Here is a 19,323-nt window from a genome sequence, read left to right on the forward strand (position 1 = left end):
ATTAGGGTCAGAGGGTTATAGGGTTATAGGGTTATAGGGTTATAGGGTTATAGGGTTATAGGGTTAGAGGGTTAGAGGGTTAGACGGTTAGAGGGTTAGAGGGTTAGAGGGTTAGAGGGTTAGGGTTAGGGTTACGGTTAAGGTTAAGGTTAGAGTTAGGGTCAGGGGTAAGGGTTGGAGTGTTAGAGGGTTAGGGTTAAGGTTATGGTTAGAGTTAGGGGTAAGGGTTAGAGGGTTAGAGGGTTAGAGGGTTAGAGGGTTAGGGTTAAGGTTAAGGTTAGGGTTAAGATTAGGGATAAGGGTTAGAGATTAGGGTTAGAGGGTTAGAGGGTTAGAGGGTTAGGGTTAGGGTTAGGGTTAGGGTTAAGGTTAGGGGTAAGGGTTAGAAATTAGGGTTAGAGGGTTAGGGTTAAGGTTAGGGTTCGGGTTAGGGTTAGGGTTAGGGTTAGGGTTAGGGTTAGGGTTAGGGTTAGGGTTAGGGTTAAGGTTAGGGGTAAGGGTTAGAGATTAGGGTTAGAGGGTTAGGGTTAGGGTTAGGGTTAGGGTTAGGGTTAGGGTTAGGGTTAGGGTTAAGGTTAGGGTTAGGGTTAGGGGTTAGGGTTAGAGATTAGGGTTAGAGGGTTAGGGTTAAGGTTAGGGTTAGAATTTGGGTTAGGGTTAGGGTTAGGGTTAGGGTCAGGGTTAGGGTTAGGGATAGGGTTAGGGTTAGGGTTAGGGTTAGGGTTAGGGGTAAGGTGTAAGGGGTAAGGTATAGGGGATTAGGGTTAGTTTAGGGCTTAGGTAAGGGCTTAGGTTAAAGGGTTAGTGGTAAAGGAGGCTTTGATAGCTGCTATCAAAACAAACTAAGTCATAAACAGAAAGTCCCACTGAGTTGAAACCTAAATTGGGACCACCGGCGACTTCCGAAATGGGATAGAATTTACAAAAAAGGCCCTATCTCAGAAATGGGAAGTTGCAACTCGTAAGCCTGTGGCCGAATTTGGGTAGGCATACGTTGGTTCCAAGTCGATATGACCTACCGTTCGGGAGTTATTCATGAAAAATGTCATCCTTTGAGATCACATTATTATAAGACAAGCAAAAATTTGTGTCATTTGTGGGTTGTGTTTAGGTGTTGGAGTTATTGTTAGTGTTCGGGTTTAGGGTTACACTTAGAGACTTAGGACTGTCTTTGTTTAAACATGTGTTGCTCCCCGATTCCTGGCATTTGCATTGCAATGATGATTCTATGCTTTCCACTTACTGTGCATTTTTCAAAGTGACTGCGCTGACTTATTAATGAACTTCGTCCTCTTTTCACCATATATCAGCAGGTTTTTTTTTTACTTGGAAATGCATGCAACACTAAAAAGCCCACATAAGAAAAACATAAATAATGATAAATGTGTTTGGATTGATAAACTTTACAGTACAGTAAAACAGTATTTTTCTGCACAAATGTGTCAGATTGTTCACGATTGTACCCCAGTGACTGAGTTGATGATATTGACTCGACAGTTCTCGAGTGATGCTCTACTCGCACTTTTAAATGCTATAACTTTGCACAAACTGTGCGGTCAGATGAGGTGAGGTGTGAGATGTGGGGGGAAAAGGGCTGGGAGGAGGAGTGAGAAAGGAGGCAGCCAGCGAAAGTGGGAGGAGTGCGTCAGGGTGGGGGACTGCCATCCCGTTGAGGGGAGTAGCTTTTGGTGTTTTGATCGAAATCCAGCCGATGTGGGAGAGAGGAGAGGGGTGTGAGAGAGAGAGAGAAAGAGAGAGAGAGAGAAAGCGGAATATTTCCACCCACCTAACAAGGAGACGCACTCATAAACAGGCAAGCGGACTGGGGCAGAGTCAGATAGACACCAAGCTCTCAGGACAGAAGCGGTTCAAACAGAAACTTTCACTGAGGACTCATGTTCTATTAAAAGGGAAGACAAGTCACACTGAGACACTCCAACACGCTCGCTAATAAACACTGAGACACTCAGTGAACCACTGAGACACATAAGCAAGGACGAGGCTTCACTACAAGTACTGGAGAGGTCCAGTAAGGACGCAGAGTGAATTCTTATCACACACACACATACACACACACATACACACACACACGGGTGCTGAGGGTGCTACCTTTTGTGAGGAGTAACCCAACAAGTGGAGCATCACAGAGCAAGCGAGTGGATGGACGCCTTCTGCAGACTCAGTGGCCTGGACCCTCTGTGGGTGAGTCTTAGAGAAACTTTAGTTTTGTCATGTTTGGTCATGTTAAACTTGTTAATACCCAAATTACGTCTTACTTATATGATTTCATTGACTGTAATCTCCTTAGTATGTGTCAGGAGAACAGCAGTGCATGTTGCACCTTGCAGGTACAGAAGGTTAAGAGGTGGAGATGCATCACATTACATTTGCATTAGGAATGAATCCATATTCCGTATCTCATCTTTAAAAAAAAAAAACAGAACAATGTCCGTGCTACATCTGGAATGCAGACAATTATTGAATGTGCATGGTCTCAACATGCCTTTTTTTCCCACCCCACACCCCCCCTCTCTCTCTCTGTTTCTGGTTCTCATTACAACGTGTTCTGTTTTTGTTCCTGCAAGCCTTCAAACAGCCACCACATGCTGTTTGGAAAATGAAAGTCAATTTTTTTGTGTGTTTATGCTATCACTTTAAAGTGAAGATGCAATCGGTTTAGACTTGTGTTGTGGTTTTTTTCCAACTGTTTTTTTTGCTACATGTTTGTTACAAAGTACCTTCGCTGTAGCAGTAATGAACATTACGCATACTTTCAGAATAACGTCATTGCTGGCTCTTTGGTCACAGCCTTGAGGTAGTGATGGGGATTTCTTTTCAAATGTGGCGCATGGCGGCAGCCTAGAATAAAGCAGGGTGACACAGAAACCGAAACTATAAATATACATGAAAAAAGTTACTTTATTGTGTCATGTTATTTTGTCCACTATTCATTTTAGTCTATTTTGACTTTTTGGAATGGAATAGCCTTTATTGTCATTTTTATTGTCAGATTGGAGAGCTTCTCCTTTCAGTGCAGTAGTCAAGTTAAAAAAAAAGTATATAAAAGTATAGTAAAAAAAAGACAATTTAACAAGATATGTACAAGATATATACAAGATATCCAAAATATACACATAGTATTGCACAGGAGCATATGCAGGAGCAGACATATTGCAGATATATTAATTTTAGTGCAATGGTAAATGGGTCATAGTGCAAATAATGACTGGTGTATACAGGTGAGTAAAGTCACATATGAGTGTAACATTGCAACATTATGGTCCCTGGGTCCTATTATGGTATTAAATCCATATGGTGTCAGGAGTCATATAGTCATATAGTCAGCAGTTTTGTACCCCATTCGTTAACACGGGTGTGTTTGTCGGGTGAAAATAGATACCTTGTGGCACCCAAGCTGCAAAGGTGAGAAACTAGATAAAAAGTGAAACATACAAGGAAATATTTGGTGTGCGTTTTCATCAAAGTGTTGCGTTCATCCCTTTGCCATCGACCGCAGGAGTCAGAAGAGTCTGTGAAAGTTTCCTCCCACTCACTGGCTCTCAAGAGATGTCCAGTTTAAATGAACCTAAAAGGACCTACAGAGTCCACAAAAGGCAGCGTGAGTGCAAAGCCTTTCATTACATAACAGTGCCCTTTGATTTTTTTTTTTTTTCTTACTTGTTCTATTTTTGAGAATTTGTGTGTAGAAATACTTGTAGGAATACTTTTGACCTGTGGTAAGTTAGACAAACATTCAGCCGGGATATGCAAAGTGAACAGGTAGCTGCGAGTCAGACCGTGATTCACACCCTTTTACTTCCAGAGGCTATGACCAGTAGCAATTTATGGTAAACTGGAATTCATCACCATTCACGCTGGAACTTGATTTGTTTTTTTACACTTATAGAAAGGTTTATTCGTCATTTATTTTATTTGTTCACCCATGTTCGTTTTAGATCTAAACCTGTGGAAACAGTTCCAATTCTGTTCCAGCACAATGTTGAGTCCATAAATGTATACTTGGAATTTTTTTTTTCAAGCCAATCAAACACTTTTGGGGTGAACCAGAAGAGATATTGTAAACCAGATGTGCCACAGGACTGCAATCCAGCTGTGGTGTTATTTAGCTGGGCAAGGAGTTGTTGATGACATCATCATTGCATAATTGGCCATGTGTGATTGGAAATGGTAATGGTAATGGTAATGGTAATGGTAATGGTAATGGTAATGGTAATGGTAATGCTAATGCTAATGCTAATGCTAATGCTAATGGTTTTATTTCATTTAAACATGCATCAGATTACAATTGAGTGCATCCCATAATCAGTTCCCAGTTCCACATGTCCAAAAGGAGTAGGAAGAAGCAAAGCTTATTAAATCCTACCCCTCCATCTGGTACTTTTACAATCAGTAACTGTTACATTTGTTCACTTCCTGCTTTCCATAAAACAGTTTAAGGTTTTTTTTTTGTTTAGTAAGTGTCAATATAGTGATATATATATAGCACATCATGACTGGTTCAAGACTCTTCATCCTTGTACAGGGGTCTCAAACTCAATTTACTTGGGGGCCACTGGAGCTCGGGTCTGGGTGAGACTGGGCCGCATCAGGTTTTCCAAAAAAAAAAAAAAAACGCATTTATTAAAAACAAAAACATTTTAAAAACTTAAGGTTTAACCCTAACCCTAACCCTCATCAAGTTATTTCCTTTAAACTTAAATAGCCAAAAACTTACCACTTCCACACGGATAGGGAGGATAACTATTAACAGTTATTTAACCTTTAACATGAACATTAATCAAACGTAATAATTTTTTCTGGGTACATGATACCATACAGCATCCATATCAAACTTGCGCGGGCCGCACTAACATTAAACTTTCATATCAAGGCGGTGGGCCTCAAACTAGTGTTCTGCGGGCCACATTTGGCCCGCGGGCCGTGTGTTTGAGACCCCTGGTCTAAGAAATAAGGAAGCTGCCAATATCGCCAAACCTCAAGCTGGACTGAAGCTACCTGGATATAACTCAAACATGCGGCCCACGGGCCAAATGTGGCCCTTTGGCCCGTGGGCCGTGTGTTTGAGACCCCTGTCCTTGTATTTAGCAAACATCAACTGCTTGTATTGTAAATGTGTGATAGTATCTGATACTTTGAAACCTTATCTAACAATAGAACATGAAGTTGCTGACTTAGACGTGTTTTTTGCAATTTTATGCAGTGGTAGAAGCACATGCGTGCACCTTAAAACATGCCTGGGCGAATAAAAGAACAAATAAAACATTTATAATGTTTCCTGGGCTTCTTGTAAGTAAATAATGCAGACATGACTGAACATCTAATATTGTACTATATTGATGAACATGTATGAGGTGAGATTAGAGACAGACGAGCTGTGCAGACAGTCCCATTATAATGTGTTTAACAGAATCTGAGTCAGACCTTGCAAATGTTCTGGATGAATGGACAAAAAATCCACTATAGACACACAAAAAAAAAAAATGTCGCAGAAGAAACAACTCCAGCTTTTCTTCTTTTTTCCACTTCCTGCATCATGGCAAACGGCCCAACGGCGCACCTTCCAGGGTTTAATGACAGAGCTGTAGATGGTTGCTTGTTATATAATGACACTGTGGCTCGCTTGTCTAGCAATGCCAATCCGTGCCGCCATTCTAGGAACTTTTAACCGCTTCCTGCGGTGTCTTGTTAGCGTAGCCAGACACCCTGCAGGCCACCGAGGTGATAAACAAGTAAAAGGACAACAACAAGCCACGTAGCCGCTTGTGTTTTGGCTTTTTGTTGTGTCGTCTATAAATAACGTGCCACTATATTCTCTTTGACCTCTTTGACTTGCTTTGTCCTACTCAACATCGGAATCGAGCCAGAGACGAGGTCAACGACACTCAAAGGCTGACTCAGCTTTTCTGAGAAAGAAAGAAGGCCTCCTAACACTCACACACATTTTGTTGACTCTGTGTGGTTTCACTCTCCTGTGCTATGATGGCTCAAATGTAGTCTGAATCCGGCTCAAATCAAATCAAAATCAACTTTATTTGTAGAGCACTTTTCCTGCAAAGACATGCAACACAAAGTGCTTTACAGAATTAAAACAATTACCACAATTAAAAGGAAAAAACAAAGAAACTAAAGAAAGCCCCTACTTCCCACCCTCCATACGAGACCCACACACGCACACACACATTCACAATCACACAATCACACACAGTAAGGCGACATGGAATAGCACTGAGGAACAAGGAAACGCCACCATTGGGGCCGTCCACACTGGGAGGAGCTGCAGGCCGTGCCATCGGAGGACCTGGGTCCCCCGACTCCGACAGACGGGCGGACCCCCACATTAAAAGGGACCCAAGGATGGCACCCCCTCAGCAGACCCGACACAGCCCCCAGTGTGGAGGACCCCCCCTGAGGAAACACTGGAGTTAAAAGCTGAAGACTAAGAGCATAAAATAGGACTAAAAAGATAAAAACATAACACTGGAGTTAAAAGCTGAAGACTAAGAGCATAAAATATGACTAAAAAGATAAAAACATCACACTGGAGTTAAAAGCTGAAGACCAAGAGCAAAAAAAATGGGACTAAAAAGATAAAAACAAAACACTGGAGTTAAAAGCTGAAGACCAAGAGCAAAAAAATAGGACTAAAAACATAAAAACAAAACACTGGAGTTAAAAGCTGAAGACTAAGAGCATTAAAATATGACTAAAAAGATAAAAACAAAACACTGGAGTTAAAAGCTGAAGACTAAGAGCATTAAAATATGACTAAAAAGATAAAAACATAACACTGGAATTAAAAGCTGAAGTCCAAGAGCAAAAAAAATAGGACTAAAAAGATAAAAACAAAACACTGGAGTTAAAAGCTGAAGACTAAGAGCATAAAATATCACTAAAAAGATAAAAACAAAACACTGGAGTTAAAAGCTGAAGACTAAGAGCAAAAAAAATAGGACTAAAAACATAAAAACAAAACACTGGAGTTAAAAGCTGAAGACTAAGAGCATAAAATAGGACTAAAAAGATAAAAACATAACACTGGAGTTAAAAGCTGAAGACCAAGAGCAAATAAAAAATAGGACTAAAAACATAAAAACAAAACACTGGAGTTAAAAGCTGAAGACAAAGAGCATAAAATAGGACTAAAAAGATAAAAACATAACACTGGAATTAAAAGCTGAAGTCCAAGAGCAAAAAAAATAGGACTAAAAAGATAAAAACAAAACACGAGTTAAAAGCTGAAGACTAAGAGCATAAAATATGACTAAAAAGATAAAAACATAACACTGGAGTTAAAAGCTGAAGACCAAGAGCAAAAAAAATAGGACTAAAAAGATAGGACTAAAAAAATAAAAACAAAACACTGGAGTTAAAAGCTGAAGACTAAGAGCATAAAATAGGACTAAAAAGATAAAAACACTGGAGTTAAAAGCTGAAGACCAAGAGCATAAAATATGACTAAAAAGATAAAAACAAAACACTGGAGTTAAAAGCTGAAGACCAAGAGCAAAAAAAAATAGGACTAAAAAGATAAAAACATAACACTGGAGTTAAAAGCTGAAGACTAAGAGCATAAAATAGGACTTAAAAGATAAAAACATAAGAAAAATTTAAAAATATTAGTTAAAAGCCTGATTAAAAAGGTGCGTCTTTAATCTTTTTTTTAAATATCACCAGTCTCCGCAGTCCTCACAGTGTCAAATGATTGATATGATCTCACAGTTTCACCTTTATAATAATAATAATTTCTTTCATTTGTATCCTTTACAAATATTTCTTTGTGTTCTCATGTTTGCAGGACTGGAACCGCACATGGTACACAGCCAACCCAGATTTGACCCAGTGTTTTCAGAACACCGTTCTCGTGTGGGTGCCCTGCGTCTATCTGTGGTTGCTGGCCCCCGTTTACTGCCTTCACCTTTACTGCCACGACCATGGACGCATTCAAATGTCGTCGCTTTGCATCGCCAAGATGGTGAGACTTGTGGTGTTATTCTTTCGGCTTAGGATGTATTTGAACGGTCATTTATATACGGTAGGTACATTCTGAACCCAATGTCACTGTTCTACCTTAGGTGCTCGGGTTTCTGTTGGCCTCCTTCGGCTTTGTGGAGTTCTTCTACATTCTACTGGAGAGGAGCCATGAGATAGAGCAGCACATGGTCTTCCTTCTGGGCCCCATCATACGCAGCTTGACTGTGGTAAATACATTCAGTATTTTTCAAATTTTTGACTTGTGAGTCATAAAATGTTTATATAAATTGTATAACACTATAATTATAAGTGTTATAACCTAGCATTATTGGTCCTTTGTTAGCTGTAAAAGTGTTATACTGAATTTCGGGCTGCGTTTTTTCAAACGTCTGGAGTTTGCTTAGTACAAATTTTATATGTTTGTACTGACTAAGACGCTCAGAATGCGTGTTCACTTCATGGGTCATACGCCTGTTGGGAATTTTACCATTCATTTCCATGTCAGAGAACTGGAAGTTTTTGCAAGAAGTACCGAAACACTGAACAGTTGTGTGCATTCAATAGTTTAGGTAAGGTCGAATTCAGTACACATTAGGGATGTCAGATATTGGCTTACCGATTTACCGATTACCGATAATGACCAAAAACATACTAATATCGGCTCGATAATTATAGGAACCGATAATTATCGGACATCTCCCAGTTCACAGTCAACGTTATAGTCCATTTTTAGTTTGCCGTGAATGGATGAATATTCTAAATCAGGGGTCTCAAACTCAATTTACTTGGGGGCCACTGGAGCTTGGGTCTGGGTGAGACTGGGCCGCATCAGGTTTTCCAAAAAAAAAAAAAAAATGCATTTATTAAAAACAAAAAAAATTTAAAAAATTTGCTTTGGTTCCAATTTTCTACAAGAAAAGCTCTGATAAAACATTCCACTGTTCTCAAATATCTTACTTTTTATTTTTCTACACAAAATAAGATGAAAAATAAATAAACAAATCAAGAATAAAGAAAATCAATCAATCAGTAATAAATAAATAAATATAATAATAATAATAAAACGACAAATAATAAAAACTTAAGAAACCACATATAGTTGGTGTGTAGACAAATTATTTTTTTCAGATTAAAATGAACAAAGCATTATTAGAGCCCTGTAGACATGACAAAACACGACTATAGTCACATTTATACTCTTTTTTTATTTACAACATATTGCGCAACTGCAGGGTCTTGAGACGCATGCTAACTCGCAAACTAGAGAGCTAGCGACCTAAACGGTAGCCTTCAAGTTATTTCCTTTCAACTTAAATAGCCAAAAACTTACCACTTCCACACGGATAGGGAGGATAACTATTAACACTTATTTAACCTTTAACATGAACATTAATCAAACGTAATATTTTTTTCTGGGTACATGATACCATACAGCATCCATATCAAACTTAAACATTAAACTTTCATATCAAGGCGGGGGCCTCAAACTGGTGTCCTGCGGGCCACATTTGGCCCGCGGGCCGCGTGTTTGAGACCCCTTTTCAGTGACATTGCCAAAAACTGGCCTTGTTGCGTAAAGTTACATCATTGCATCATTACATATACACAACAAAAAACTGTGATCAATGAGAATTTTCGACTTCTAACCACTCACCAGATATTCCTCCAGTGTGTACACGAGGTATAAAAACGTTGTGGGAATATACTGTATGAGTCTCACACGGCCATGTGCAAATACATAAGAGTGTATAGATTGTGCCGCATGCTGGCAAGACACTGAGGTGCAAAGCCGAATAACTAAGGATAGATTTATAGTGTTGCAGGCAATGCAAATATTGCAATACCCCGTAAACATGCCAGTATTTGACCATCAATCATGACGGTGCAGAGTACATTTGTACTGACATCCATTGCTGTTTCATGTGAGGAGAGCATACGTCAGGACGCCGTTCACTCAAAATGTGATACTTTGGTGCTACATTGTGTCAAGAAATGAACATTTTATTCATCCATGGCCGCCATGTTGTTATGGGAATTCATCTCAGAGGACGTTTGTGTTGGAATGAAGTGGACAATGTAGCTGGTGTCTGGCGTAAAAACTGAACACACTTATTGAATCAAAGCCTCTAGAACAGGGGTCTCAAACACGCGGCCCATGGGCCAAATGTGGTCCGCAGGACACTAGTTTGAGGCGGCCCGCGCAAGTTTGATATGGATGCTGTATGGTATCATGTACCCAGAATAAATTATTACGTTTGATTAATGTTCATGTTAAAGGTTAAATAACTGTTAATAGTTATCCTCCCTATCCGTGTGGAAGTGGTAATTTTTTGGCTATTTAAGTTTAAAGGAAATAACTTGAAGGCTACCGTTTAGGTCGCTAGCTCTCTAGTTTGCGAGTTAGCATGTGTCTCAAGACCCTGCAGTTGCGCAATATGTTGTAAATAAAAAGAGTATAAATGTGACTATAGTCGTGTTTTGTCATGTCTACAGGGCTCTAATAATGCTTTGTTCATTTTAATCTGAAAAAAATAATTTGTCTACCCACCAACTATATGTGGTTTCTTGAGTTTTTATTATTTGCCGCTTTATTATTATTATTATATTTATTTATTTATTAGTGATTGATTGATTTTTTTTATTCTTGATTTATTTTTCATCTTATTTTGTGTAGAAAAATAAAAAGTAAGATATTTGAGAACAGTGGAATGTTTTATCAGAGCTTATCTTGTAGAAAATTGGAACCAAAGCAAAGTTTAAAATTTTTTTTTGTTTTTAATAAATGCGTTTTTTTGTTGTTTTTTTTTAAAACCTGATGCGGCCCAGTCTCACCCAGACCCTAGCTCCAGTGGCCCCCAGGTAAATTGAGTTTGAGACCCTTGCTTTTCAGTATGCTGTGTTCAAAAACATTATTTATAGAAGATAACGGTTAGTAGGGGGCCGCACAATGGTCTCGTGGTTAGCACGTTGGTTGCACAGTCAGGAGGTTGAGGGTTTGCATCTACGTATGTCTGGCCCTGTCTGTGCGGAGTTTGCATGTTTCTCCCATGCTTTCCTGCGTTTTCTCCTGGTACTCCAACTTCCCACCGCATTCCAAAAATACGCACATTAAGTTAGACCCTAAAATGTCCATAGGTGTGAGCTTGTGTATGAGCGGTTGTTTTATACGTACTGTATTTGCCCTGCAACTGGCTGGTGACCAGTCCTGGGTGGACCCAGCCTCTCCCTCAAAGTCAGCAGCTTACCCGTAAACTCTAATGAGAACACGAGGTATAGAAAATGGATGTTAGCTGGAACGGCTGGGAAAATATTTTGGCTGCTAATACCTTAGCGGGACTGATGGAGGCTTCACAATACTTTGAACATTAATCTGTCCATGATGGAATTAGTACTCATGTATGTATAGCGTTATTGACACTATACTCCCACTCTCTGCAAGCCTTACACAAATCCTGTTTGGTTTCAACTCAGACACCCTTGCCCACTTGCGGTCTTTGCAGACTCCTGAGTAAACACAAGCATGTGTTTGGGTAAAAATACATTAAGACATCTCTTGTATTGAGGGTTAATTTCAGAAACGGAGGTTTATTTTGGAGGTATATCATTTATCTCGGTAGCAGAAGAGATAACAAACATGTTAGTACCAGAAATCACCCAGCATCGCTATGACAAGACTTTGTCAGCAAACGTACAAAGCGTGGTTGCTTTTGATAAAAATGCACAAATGTCATAACTATAATAAACCATCCAATGACGTACTGTAAAACTCTATCCGTCATCATGGCTGAAAACTTCCCATATAATTATAAGGAAGGGTTTTTTTTTTTACGCGGGGCTCAGTGATCTTCCACACACTGACTCATGGATAGTTTACAGCAGGGGTCTCAAACACGCGGCCCGCGGGCCAAATGTGGGCCGCAGGACACTAGTTTGAGGCCCTCGCCTTGATATGGATGTGGATGCTGTATGGTATCATGTACCCAGAAAAAAATATTAAGTTTGGTTAATGTTCATGTTAAAGGTTAAATAACTGTTAATAGTTATCCTCCCTATCCGTGTGGAAGTGGTTAGTTTTTGGCTATTTAAGTTTAAAGGAAATAACTTGAAGGCTACCGTTTAGGTCGCTAGAGTATAAATGTATAAATGTGACTATAGTTGTGTTTTGTCATGTCTACAGGGCTCTAATAATGCTTTGTTCATTTTAATCTGAAAAAAATAATTTTTCTACCCACCAACTATATGTGGTTTCTTAAGTTTTTATTATTGGCCGTTTTATTATTATTTTTATATTTATTTATTTATTACTGATTGATTGATTTTCTTTATTCTTGATTTGTTTATTTATTTTTCATCTTATTTTGTGTAGAAAAATAAAAAGTAAGATATTTGAGAACAGTGGAATGTTTTATCAGAGCTTTTCTTGTCGAAAATTGGAACCAAAGCGAAGTTTTTTTAAAAAAATTGTTTTTAATAAATGCGTTTTTTTGCTTTTTTTGGAAAACCTGATACGGCCCAGTCTCACCCAGACCCGAGCTCCAGTGGCCCCCAAGTAAATTGAGTTTGAGACCCCTGGTTTACAGTAATATGACGAGTCACAGCAGGGCCTTTCAGGCCTCACTTACTTTTCACCATTGTTACTTAATAACATAAATGAATATACATTTTTATCCACTGTATTATAAATATCATTTGCTTCAGTTCAAATCGCTGAATTTGCAGATTCCGTGATCAAATAGAGGGACGAAACCAAAGGTCAGGACACTGTGAGCGTAGCTACGCTGCTTAGCGCCAAGCCCCGCCTACCGTCTGATTGCACGCTGAGTTGGTTCAGGGGTCATTAAAATCCTTTGGCTTCTTGCACCAAGGACTTATCCCCTGACTTTGTAAACAATAAACCCATGCAAAATCAATATTACAATATTACAATATGAAAAACATTTTTTTGTAGTAGATATGGAAAGTTATGAAAATGACATGAAAAATATTAAGTATACATAGAATCACACAAATATCCATTGAATACTAATACTGTAATCTCTCCTTTATTGTGGTTAATTTATTAGAGAGCCTATTGTAATATGTGAATTTCCACAATGTAATATTCCTTATTTATAAATTATTTTTTTAAAAATAAATTAAAAATAAATTATTATTTATATTAATGTATGTAATTATTCACATAATAAATTATATCTAACTAGCTAGCTCTAGCTAGAGCATAGACAATCCTGTTTACAACCTTTTAAATGTGTTTTTAACATTATTAGAGCACTCTAGCCATGAAGTAACACCCCTATAATCACCTTTATGCTTATGTTACTCAATTTAGCCGATATAATAACAGATATAAGCCATTCATGTGTTGCTGTAAATGTGTTCCGGTGCTTGGGGAGTTAAGTGAGGTGCTGACAAGGAAATGACTTTGAGGGTCCAGAGTTGAGTTTTAGCTTGGCGTGGGGCGTAGCCAGGGATTAATATACCTGTTGTGAAAAAATTTAAAACTTTAAAGTCTGGTGCTTGTGTGTCTCGTCAAACAATACGGTAACATTACTGTGACCTTGTGACCGTTGTCGAATACTACATATCATCAGGTCTTTGAATGCGTCTTCTGAATGCCATATATTTGTATTGTAGTTCATTTAGCCGGTTTGCGAATGTTTAATTTAGGCAAAAAAATATATTTTAATTTTGCTTAAATATGCATTTTTTTTCAACCTGCAATATGTCGTATTCTAACACAAAATAACAATGACTTATTAATTGATATATTTTGAAAAAACATAATAAAGTGAAGCCCTGAAATTCAAAGCGTGAAGTGACTACTTTTAATATTGATTGATCCATCTGCTCGAGATTTGTTATGAGAAAAACAGAACCTTCAAGTCCTCCAATGTTTTCTCAGATGAAACACTTGAAAAGTACCGTTTGTAGCGGAAAACAACAACCATGTTAGTACTCCAAATGAGAAGCCAGAGATGTTGTTGACATCGTTGAGGTCACCTAATGACGTTCAACCTCCAGGCCAACAACAAACAGAAATCTCCCATATCAGGTTGTTGATGTGAAAATCTTCCTAACAAACCACCGGTTTTTAATAGACGTTACTGTGGCTCATCCCAGACTAACCAATGTGGTGCTCTGCTGGAAACCCAAACCCACTTTCTCTCCACTGGGTGAGCTGGCCCGTGTGACATCTCACTTGGCCAACCTCCTGGATTATATAGCGGTTCAGCACCCGCAACATATGACTCCACCAAGGACAACCATGACTCTTTAGAGAAAACAACACGGTTAAGAGGCTTTGACATGTGTAGGAACCTCATCATCTTCATCATCATACGTGTACGGCCAGACCAGGGAAAATCCCAGCCGCCACTGGGCCGACTTTTCGGCTGTTGTCAAATTTTTTAAATATAAACACCACACAACTGTACTCTTCATCAACGTTTATGAGAATTGAGTCATTACTCAAGACACACGGTATTTCACAACGAATGCTAAAATCATCGCACAGTAACTTAACACTCAAGGTAGCTACAAAATGTATAATACAAGTACTAATACAAGTTTAATTCATGAATGAATGGATGAATTCATTCAGCACCCGCATGAATGAATGAATGAATAAAACTCGTATTATACATTTTGTAGCTACCTTGAGTGTTAAGTTACCGTGTGATGATTTCAGCATTCGTTGTGAAATACCGTGTGTCTTGAGTAATGATTTCCAATGGGTTGACAAACATGTCATTACTCAAGACACACGGTATTTCACAACGAATGCTAAAATCATCACACAGTAACTTAACACTCAAGGTACCTACAAAATGTATAATACAAGTACTAATACGAGTTTTATTCATGAATGAATGAATTCATTCAGCACCCGCATGAATGAATGAATGAATAAAACTCGTATTAGCACTTGTATTATACATTTTGTAGCTACCTTGAGTGTTAATTTACTGTGTGATGATTTTAGCATCCGTTGTGAAATACCGTGTGTCTTGAGTAATGATTTCCAATGGGTTGACAAACATGTCATTACTCAAGTCACACGGTATTTCACAACGAATGCTAAAATCATCACACAGTAACTTAACACTCAAGGTAGCTACAAAATGTATAATACGAGTTTTATTCATGAATGAATGAATGAATTCATTCAGCACCCGCATGAATGAATGAATGAATAAAACTCATATTAGTACTTGTATTATACATTTTGTTGCTACCTTGAGTGTTAATTTACTGTGTGATGATTTTAGCATCCGTTGTGAAATACCGTGTGTCTTGAGTAATGATTTCCAATGGGTTGACAAACATGTCATTACTCAAGACACACGGTATTTCACAGCGAATGATAAAATCATCACACAGTAACTTAACACTCAAAGTAGCCACAAAATGTATAATACAAGTACTAATACGAGTTTCATTCATGAATGAATGAATGAATTCATTCAGAACCCCCATGAATGAATGAATGGATAAAACTCGTATTAGTACTTGTATTTTACATTTTGTAGCTACCTTAAGTGTTAAGTTACTGTGTGATGATTTTAGCATTCGTTGTGAAATACCGTGTGTCTTGAGTAATGATTTCCAATGGGTTGACAAACATGTCATTACGAGTTTGAAATTTCAAAAACAACTATTGTAACATTTTCCCATAATGCATTTCATCATAGCAAAGCATTTGATTAGTCAGGGGGCTGCAATGATGTCAGCTTTCCTCTAGGCTCTGGGCCCCTTTGGCTCCCTCTGGTGGACAGAGACAACATTGCAGTGCCTCAGCAGCCATAACCAATTAAATGTTTTGCTGGGAAAATGATGCATTATGGGAACATTTTCCTTCCTCCCATGGACGTTAACCTGCATGCTAGGTTAGTAAAAGGTTAAATTGCCCATAGGTATGAATGTGAGTGTGAATGCCTATATGTGCCCTGTGATTGGCTGGTGACCAGTCCAGGATGTACCCTGCCTCTCACCCGAAGACAGCTGGGATAGGCTCCAGCATGTCTGTGACCCTAGTGAGGATAAGCGGTATATGAAATGGATGCATGGATAACTTGTACCAATCATAACAGCTCACTTTATTTGCTGGCTTTCAATGGAAGCCACTAATTTGATATTATAAATCATTCTCCTTTCTTTGCTTCTCTCCAGATCCTGACGTTATGTATCATCCAGTTGGAAAGAATACGAGGTTGTCGGTCCTCTGTATTCCTCTTCCTCTTCTGGGTTTTGGCTGTTGTTTGTTCCCTGGTGCCTCTCAGAGCAAAGATCCAGCTGGCCCTGGATGAGGTATGTTCTTATTGTTCTGTATTGATTCCAATATGTTGGCTAATGTATCGGTTTTATATTAGTTCAAATGTGAACGTGTTTGAATGGCTGGCGGAAGTTTTTCACTGCAGCTCTGTAACGAATGGAGAGGACGTTAAGGCCCCACTCGATGACTTTCCGAGCTAAAACTCGACAAAATCGACTATTAAGATGCACCGAGGTGCATTTCCGGATATTGGGTCATTGGTTTTTTGGGGTGTTTTTTGCCCAGGCATAGACCTTTGACCCAGTGAAAAAAGCTCCATGACCCACTTTTTTTTATCCTGACCCAGCACCACTTGAGTTAGTGCTAAGTCAGCATAATTCCGTATTTTATCCTCCAATTTAAACCAAGTTAACCGAACATCATCCGAGTACAGGACGATGACACTGACAATTCTGGTTTCTAACTTTTTCCTTTTCTTCTCTCGCCTGCTGTGAGACCCTGCAATCATTGTTGGAAGGGGGGTTATTTTGGTACGTGAAAAGCATGGGGCCGATGTATTTGCATTTCTAAAAAATCACGCAAACAAACACACATCCATATTTCTGTTTTATCACCCCGAGTGTGACATTCCACGCTGCTTGAGGGAGAGTAATGATGGGTCTAGGATAAATGCTGGTGAGACATGGCAGTGAAGGGTCAGGCCCAAAGAACGTCAGCGCTGCGTTTATGGGCCTATGCAGCATAAACACGGAGATCTATGCATCCGCACATAAAACTTTTACACACTAAAATAAAACACAGGCTCACCAATAAAACCGTCTTGTTCACATCATTTATTCACATAATCAGAGATAATAAAATTACCTGGAATATAATTATACAAAAAATGTCCTACTTTAAAAAATAGGACATTTTTTCCACGGAAAACACATCTCATGCACGAGGTTATCCCAGTTTTTACCTGTTTATGTATTTATGCCTCACTGATAATGATTTTCTCATCAAGTGTTTGTTCGGCTGTCCTTGAACGTGCCCTATTTGTGTACTTTGACCTGCTAAAACTATTATCATTATTTAGTACTAAGTACCATAATTTCTGGTGTATAAATGGTTACTTTTTTCTTAAACTTAAAACCCTGAGACTTATACATACTTATGGATAATTTATGGCCATATCCTGAACTTCAGAACTCATTTAAATACTACTTTAAATACTGTGAATCAGTGAGGAAGTGGTTTCTTTGTCAGGATCCAATCGTGAGCTACAAGGGAACTTACAATATGCTTTTTAGTCATTACTCTGGCTCACAGTGTCATCTTAGAAAGAACGGTAAAATCATCACACAGCAACTTAATACTCAAATGTTAGCTAAGAAATATACAAGACAAGTACCAATTCCAGTTTCAAAATATAATAAGGTAAGAAATATACAAGACAAGTACCAATTCCGGTTTCAAAATATAGTAAGGTAAGAAATATACAAGACAAGTACCAATTCCAGTTTCGAAATATAGTAAGGTAAGAAATATACAAGACAAGTACCAATTCCAGTTTCAAAATATAGTAAGGTAAGAAATATACAAGACAAGTACCAATTCCAGTCAAAATATAGTAAGGTAAGAAATATACAAGACAAGTAGCAATTCCAGTTTCAAAATATAGTAAGGTAAGAAATATACAAGACAAGTAGCAATTCCAGTTTCAAAATATAGTAAGGTAAGAAATATACAAGACAAGTAGCAATTCCGGTTTCAAAATATAGTAAGGTAAGAAATATACAAGACAAGTACCAATTCCGGTTTCAAAATATAGTAAGGTAAGAAATATACAAGACAAGTAGCAATTCCAGTTTCGAAATATAGTAAGGTAAGAAATATACAAGACAAGTACCAATTCCGGTTTCAAAATATAGTAAGGTAAGAAATATACAAGACAAGTAGCAATTCCAGTTTCGAAATATAGTAAAGTAAGAAATATACAAGAGAAGTAGCAATTCCAGTTTCAAAATATAGTAAGGTAAGAAATATACAAGACTAGTTAGTACCAATTCCAGTTTCAAAATATAGTAAGGTAAGAAATATACAAGACAGGTACCAATTCCAGTTTCAAAATATAGTAAGGTAAGAAATATACAAGACAAGTAGCAATTCCAGTTTCAAAATATAGTAAGGTAAGAAATATACAAGACAAGTACCAATTCCAGTTTCAAAATATAGTAAGGTAAGAAATATACAAGACAAGTAGCAATTCCGGTTTCAAAATATAGTAAGGTAAGAAATATACAAGACAAGTAGCAATTCCAATTCCAGTTTCAAAATATAGTAAGGTAAGAAATATACAAGACAAGTACCAATTCCAGTTTCAAAATATTTTAAGGTAAGAAATATACAAGACAAGTACCAATTCCGGTTTCAAAATATTGTAAGGTAAGAAATATACAAGACAAGTACCAATTCCGGTTTCAAAATATAGTAAGGTAAGAAATATACAAGACAAGTAGCAATTCCGGTTTCAAAATATAGTAAGGTAAGAAATATACAAGACAAGTACCAATTCCAGTTTCAAAATATAGTAAGGTAAGAAATATACAAGACAGGTACCAATTCCAGTTTCAAAATATAGTAAGATAAGAAATATACAAGACAAGTACCAATTCCGGTTTCAAAATATAGTAAGGTAAGAAATATACAAGACTAGTGCCAATTCCAGTTTCAAAATATAGTAAGGTAAGAAATATACAAGTATTCAATAAGAAAGTGCTAAAATGTTAAAATTCTGAAGTTGATAGAAGTCATGTCTTACTTGACCTATATTTTTCCCACCCACACCATCTTGACCTTGTTTTTCTATATGTGAATAGACCCACTTGGTCCCATTATGTCCCCTTTCTGGGCACAGCACCAAACCGTTAAGGGAAAATTGTGTGCGTTTACCATGACTGTGGATTGCAATACATACTCATACTTGTGCAAAATTTAGCTAGCTGTGGCTATGGAGTTGAATGAATATAAATGTGCCAACACAAATAGCTGCTGTATGTTAAGAATAACATCTAACT

The 19,323-nt window shown here is 38.0% G+C and overlaps 1 protein-coding gene across 1 annotated transcript in view; it reads left to right on the top strand.

Annotated features, from left to right (window-relative positions):
- Nucleotides 1-1,723: 1,723 nt before the first annotated feature.
- The window catches only part of abcc6a (ATP-binding cassette, sub-family C (CFTR/MRP), member 6a), a 47,462-nt gene continuing 29,862 nt past the window's right edge, over nucleotides 1,724-19,323 (top strand). The window contains exons 1-4 of the mRNA XM_058070653.1: nucleotides 1,724-2,202; nucleotides 7,817-7,993; nucleotides 8,094-8,219; nucleotides 16,162-16,299. Coding sequence (XP_057926636.1) covers nucleotides 2,161-2,202; nucleotides 7,817-7,993; nucleotides 8,094-8,219; nucleotides 16,162-16,299 — 483 coding nt within the window. The 5' untranslated portion in view covers nucleotides 1,724-2,160. The remainder of the gene's footprint in view (nucleotides 2,203-7,816; nucleotides 7,994-8,093; nucleotides 8,220-16,161; nucleotides 16,300-19,323) is intronic.

This window comes from Doryrhamphus excisus, chromosome 1, assembly GCF_030265055.1.
Source record: "Doryrhamphus excisus isolate RoL2022-K1 chromosome 1, RoL_Dexc_1.0, whole genome shotgun sequence".
Classification (NCBI taxonomy): Eukaryota; Metazoa; Chordata; class Actinopteri; order Syngnathiformes; family Syngnathidae; genus Doryrhamphus; species Doryrhamphus excisus.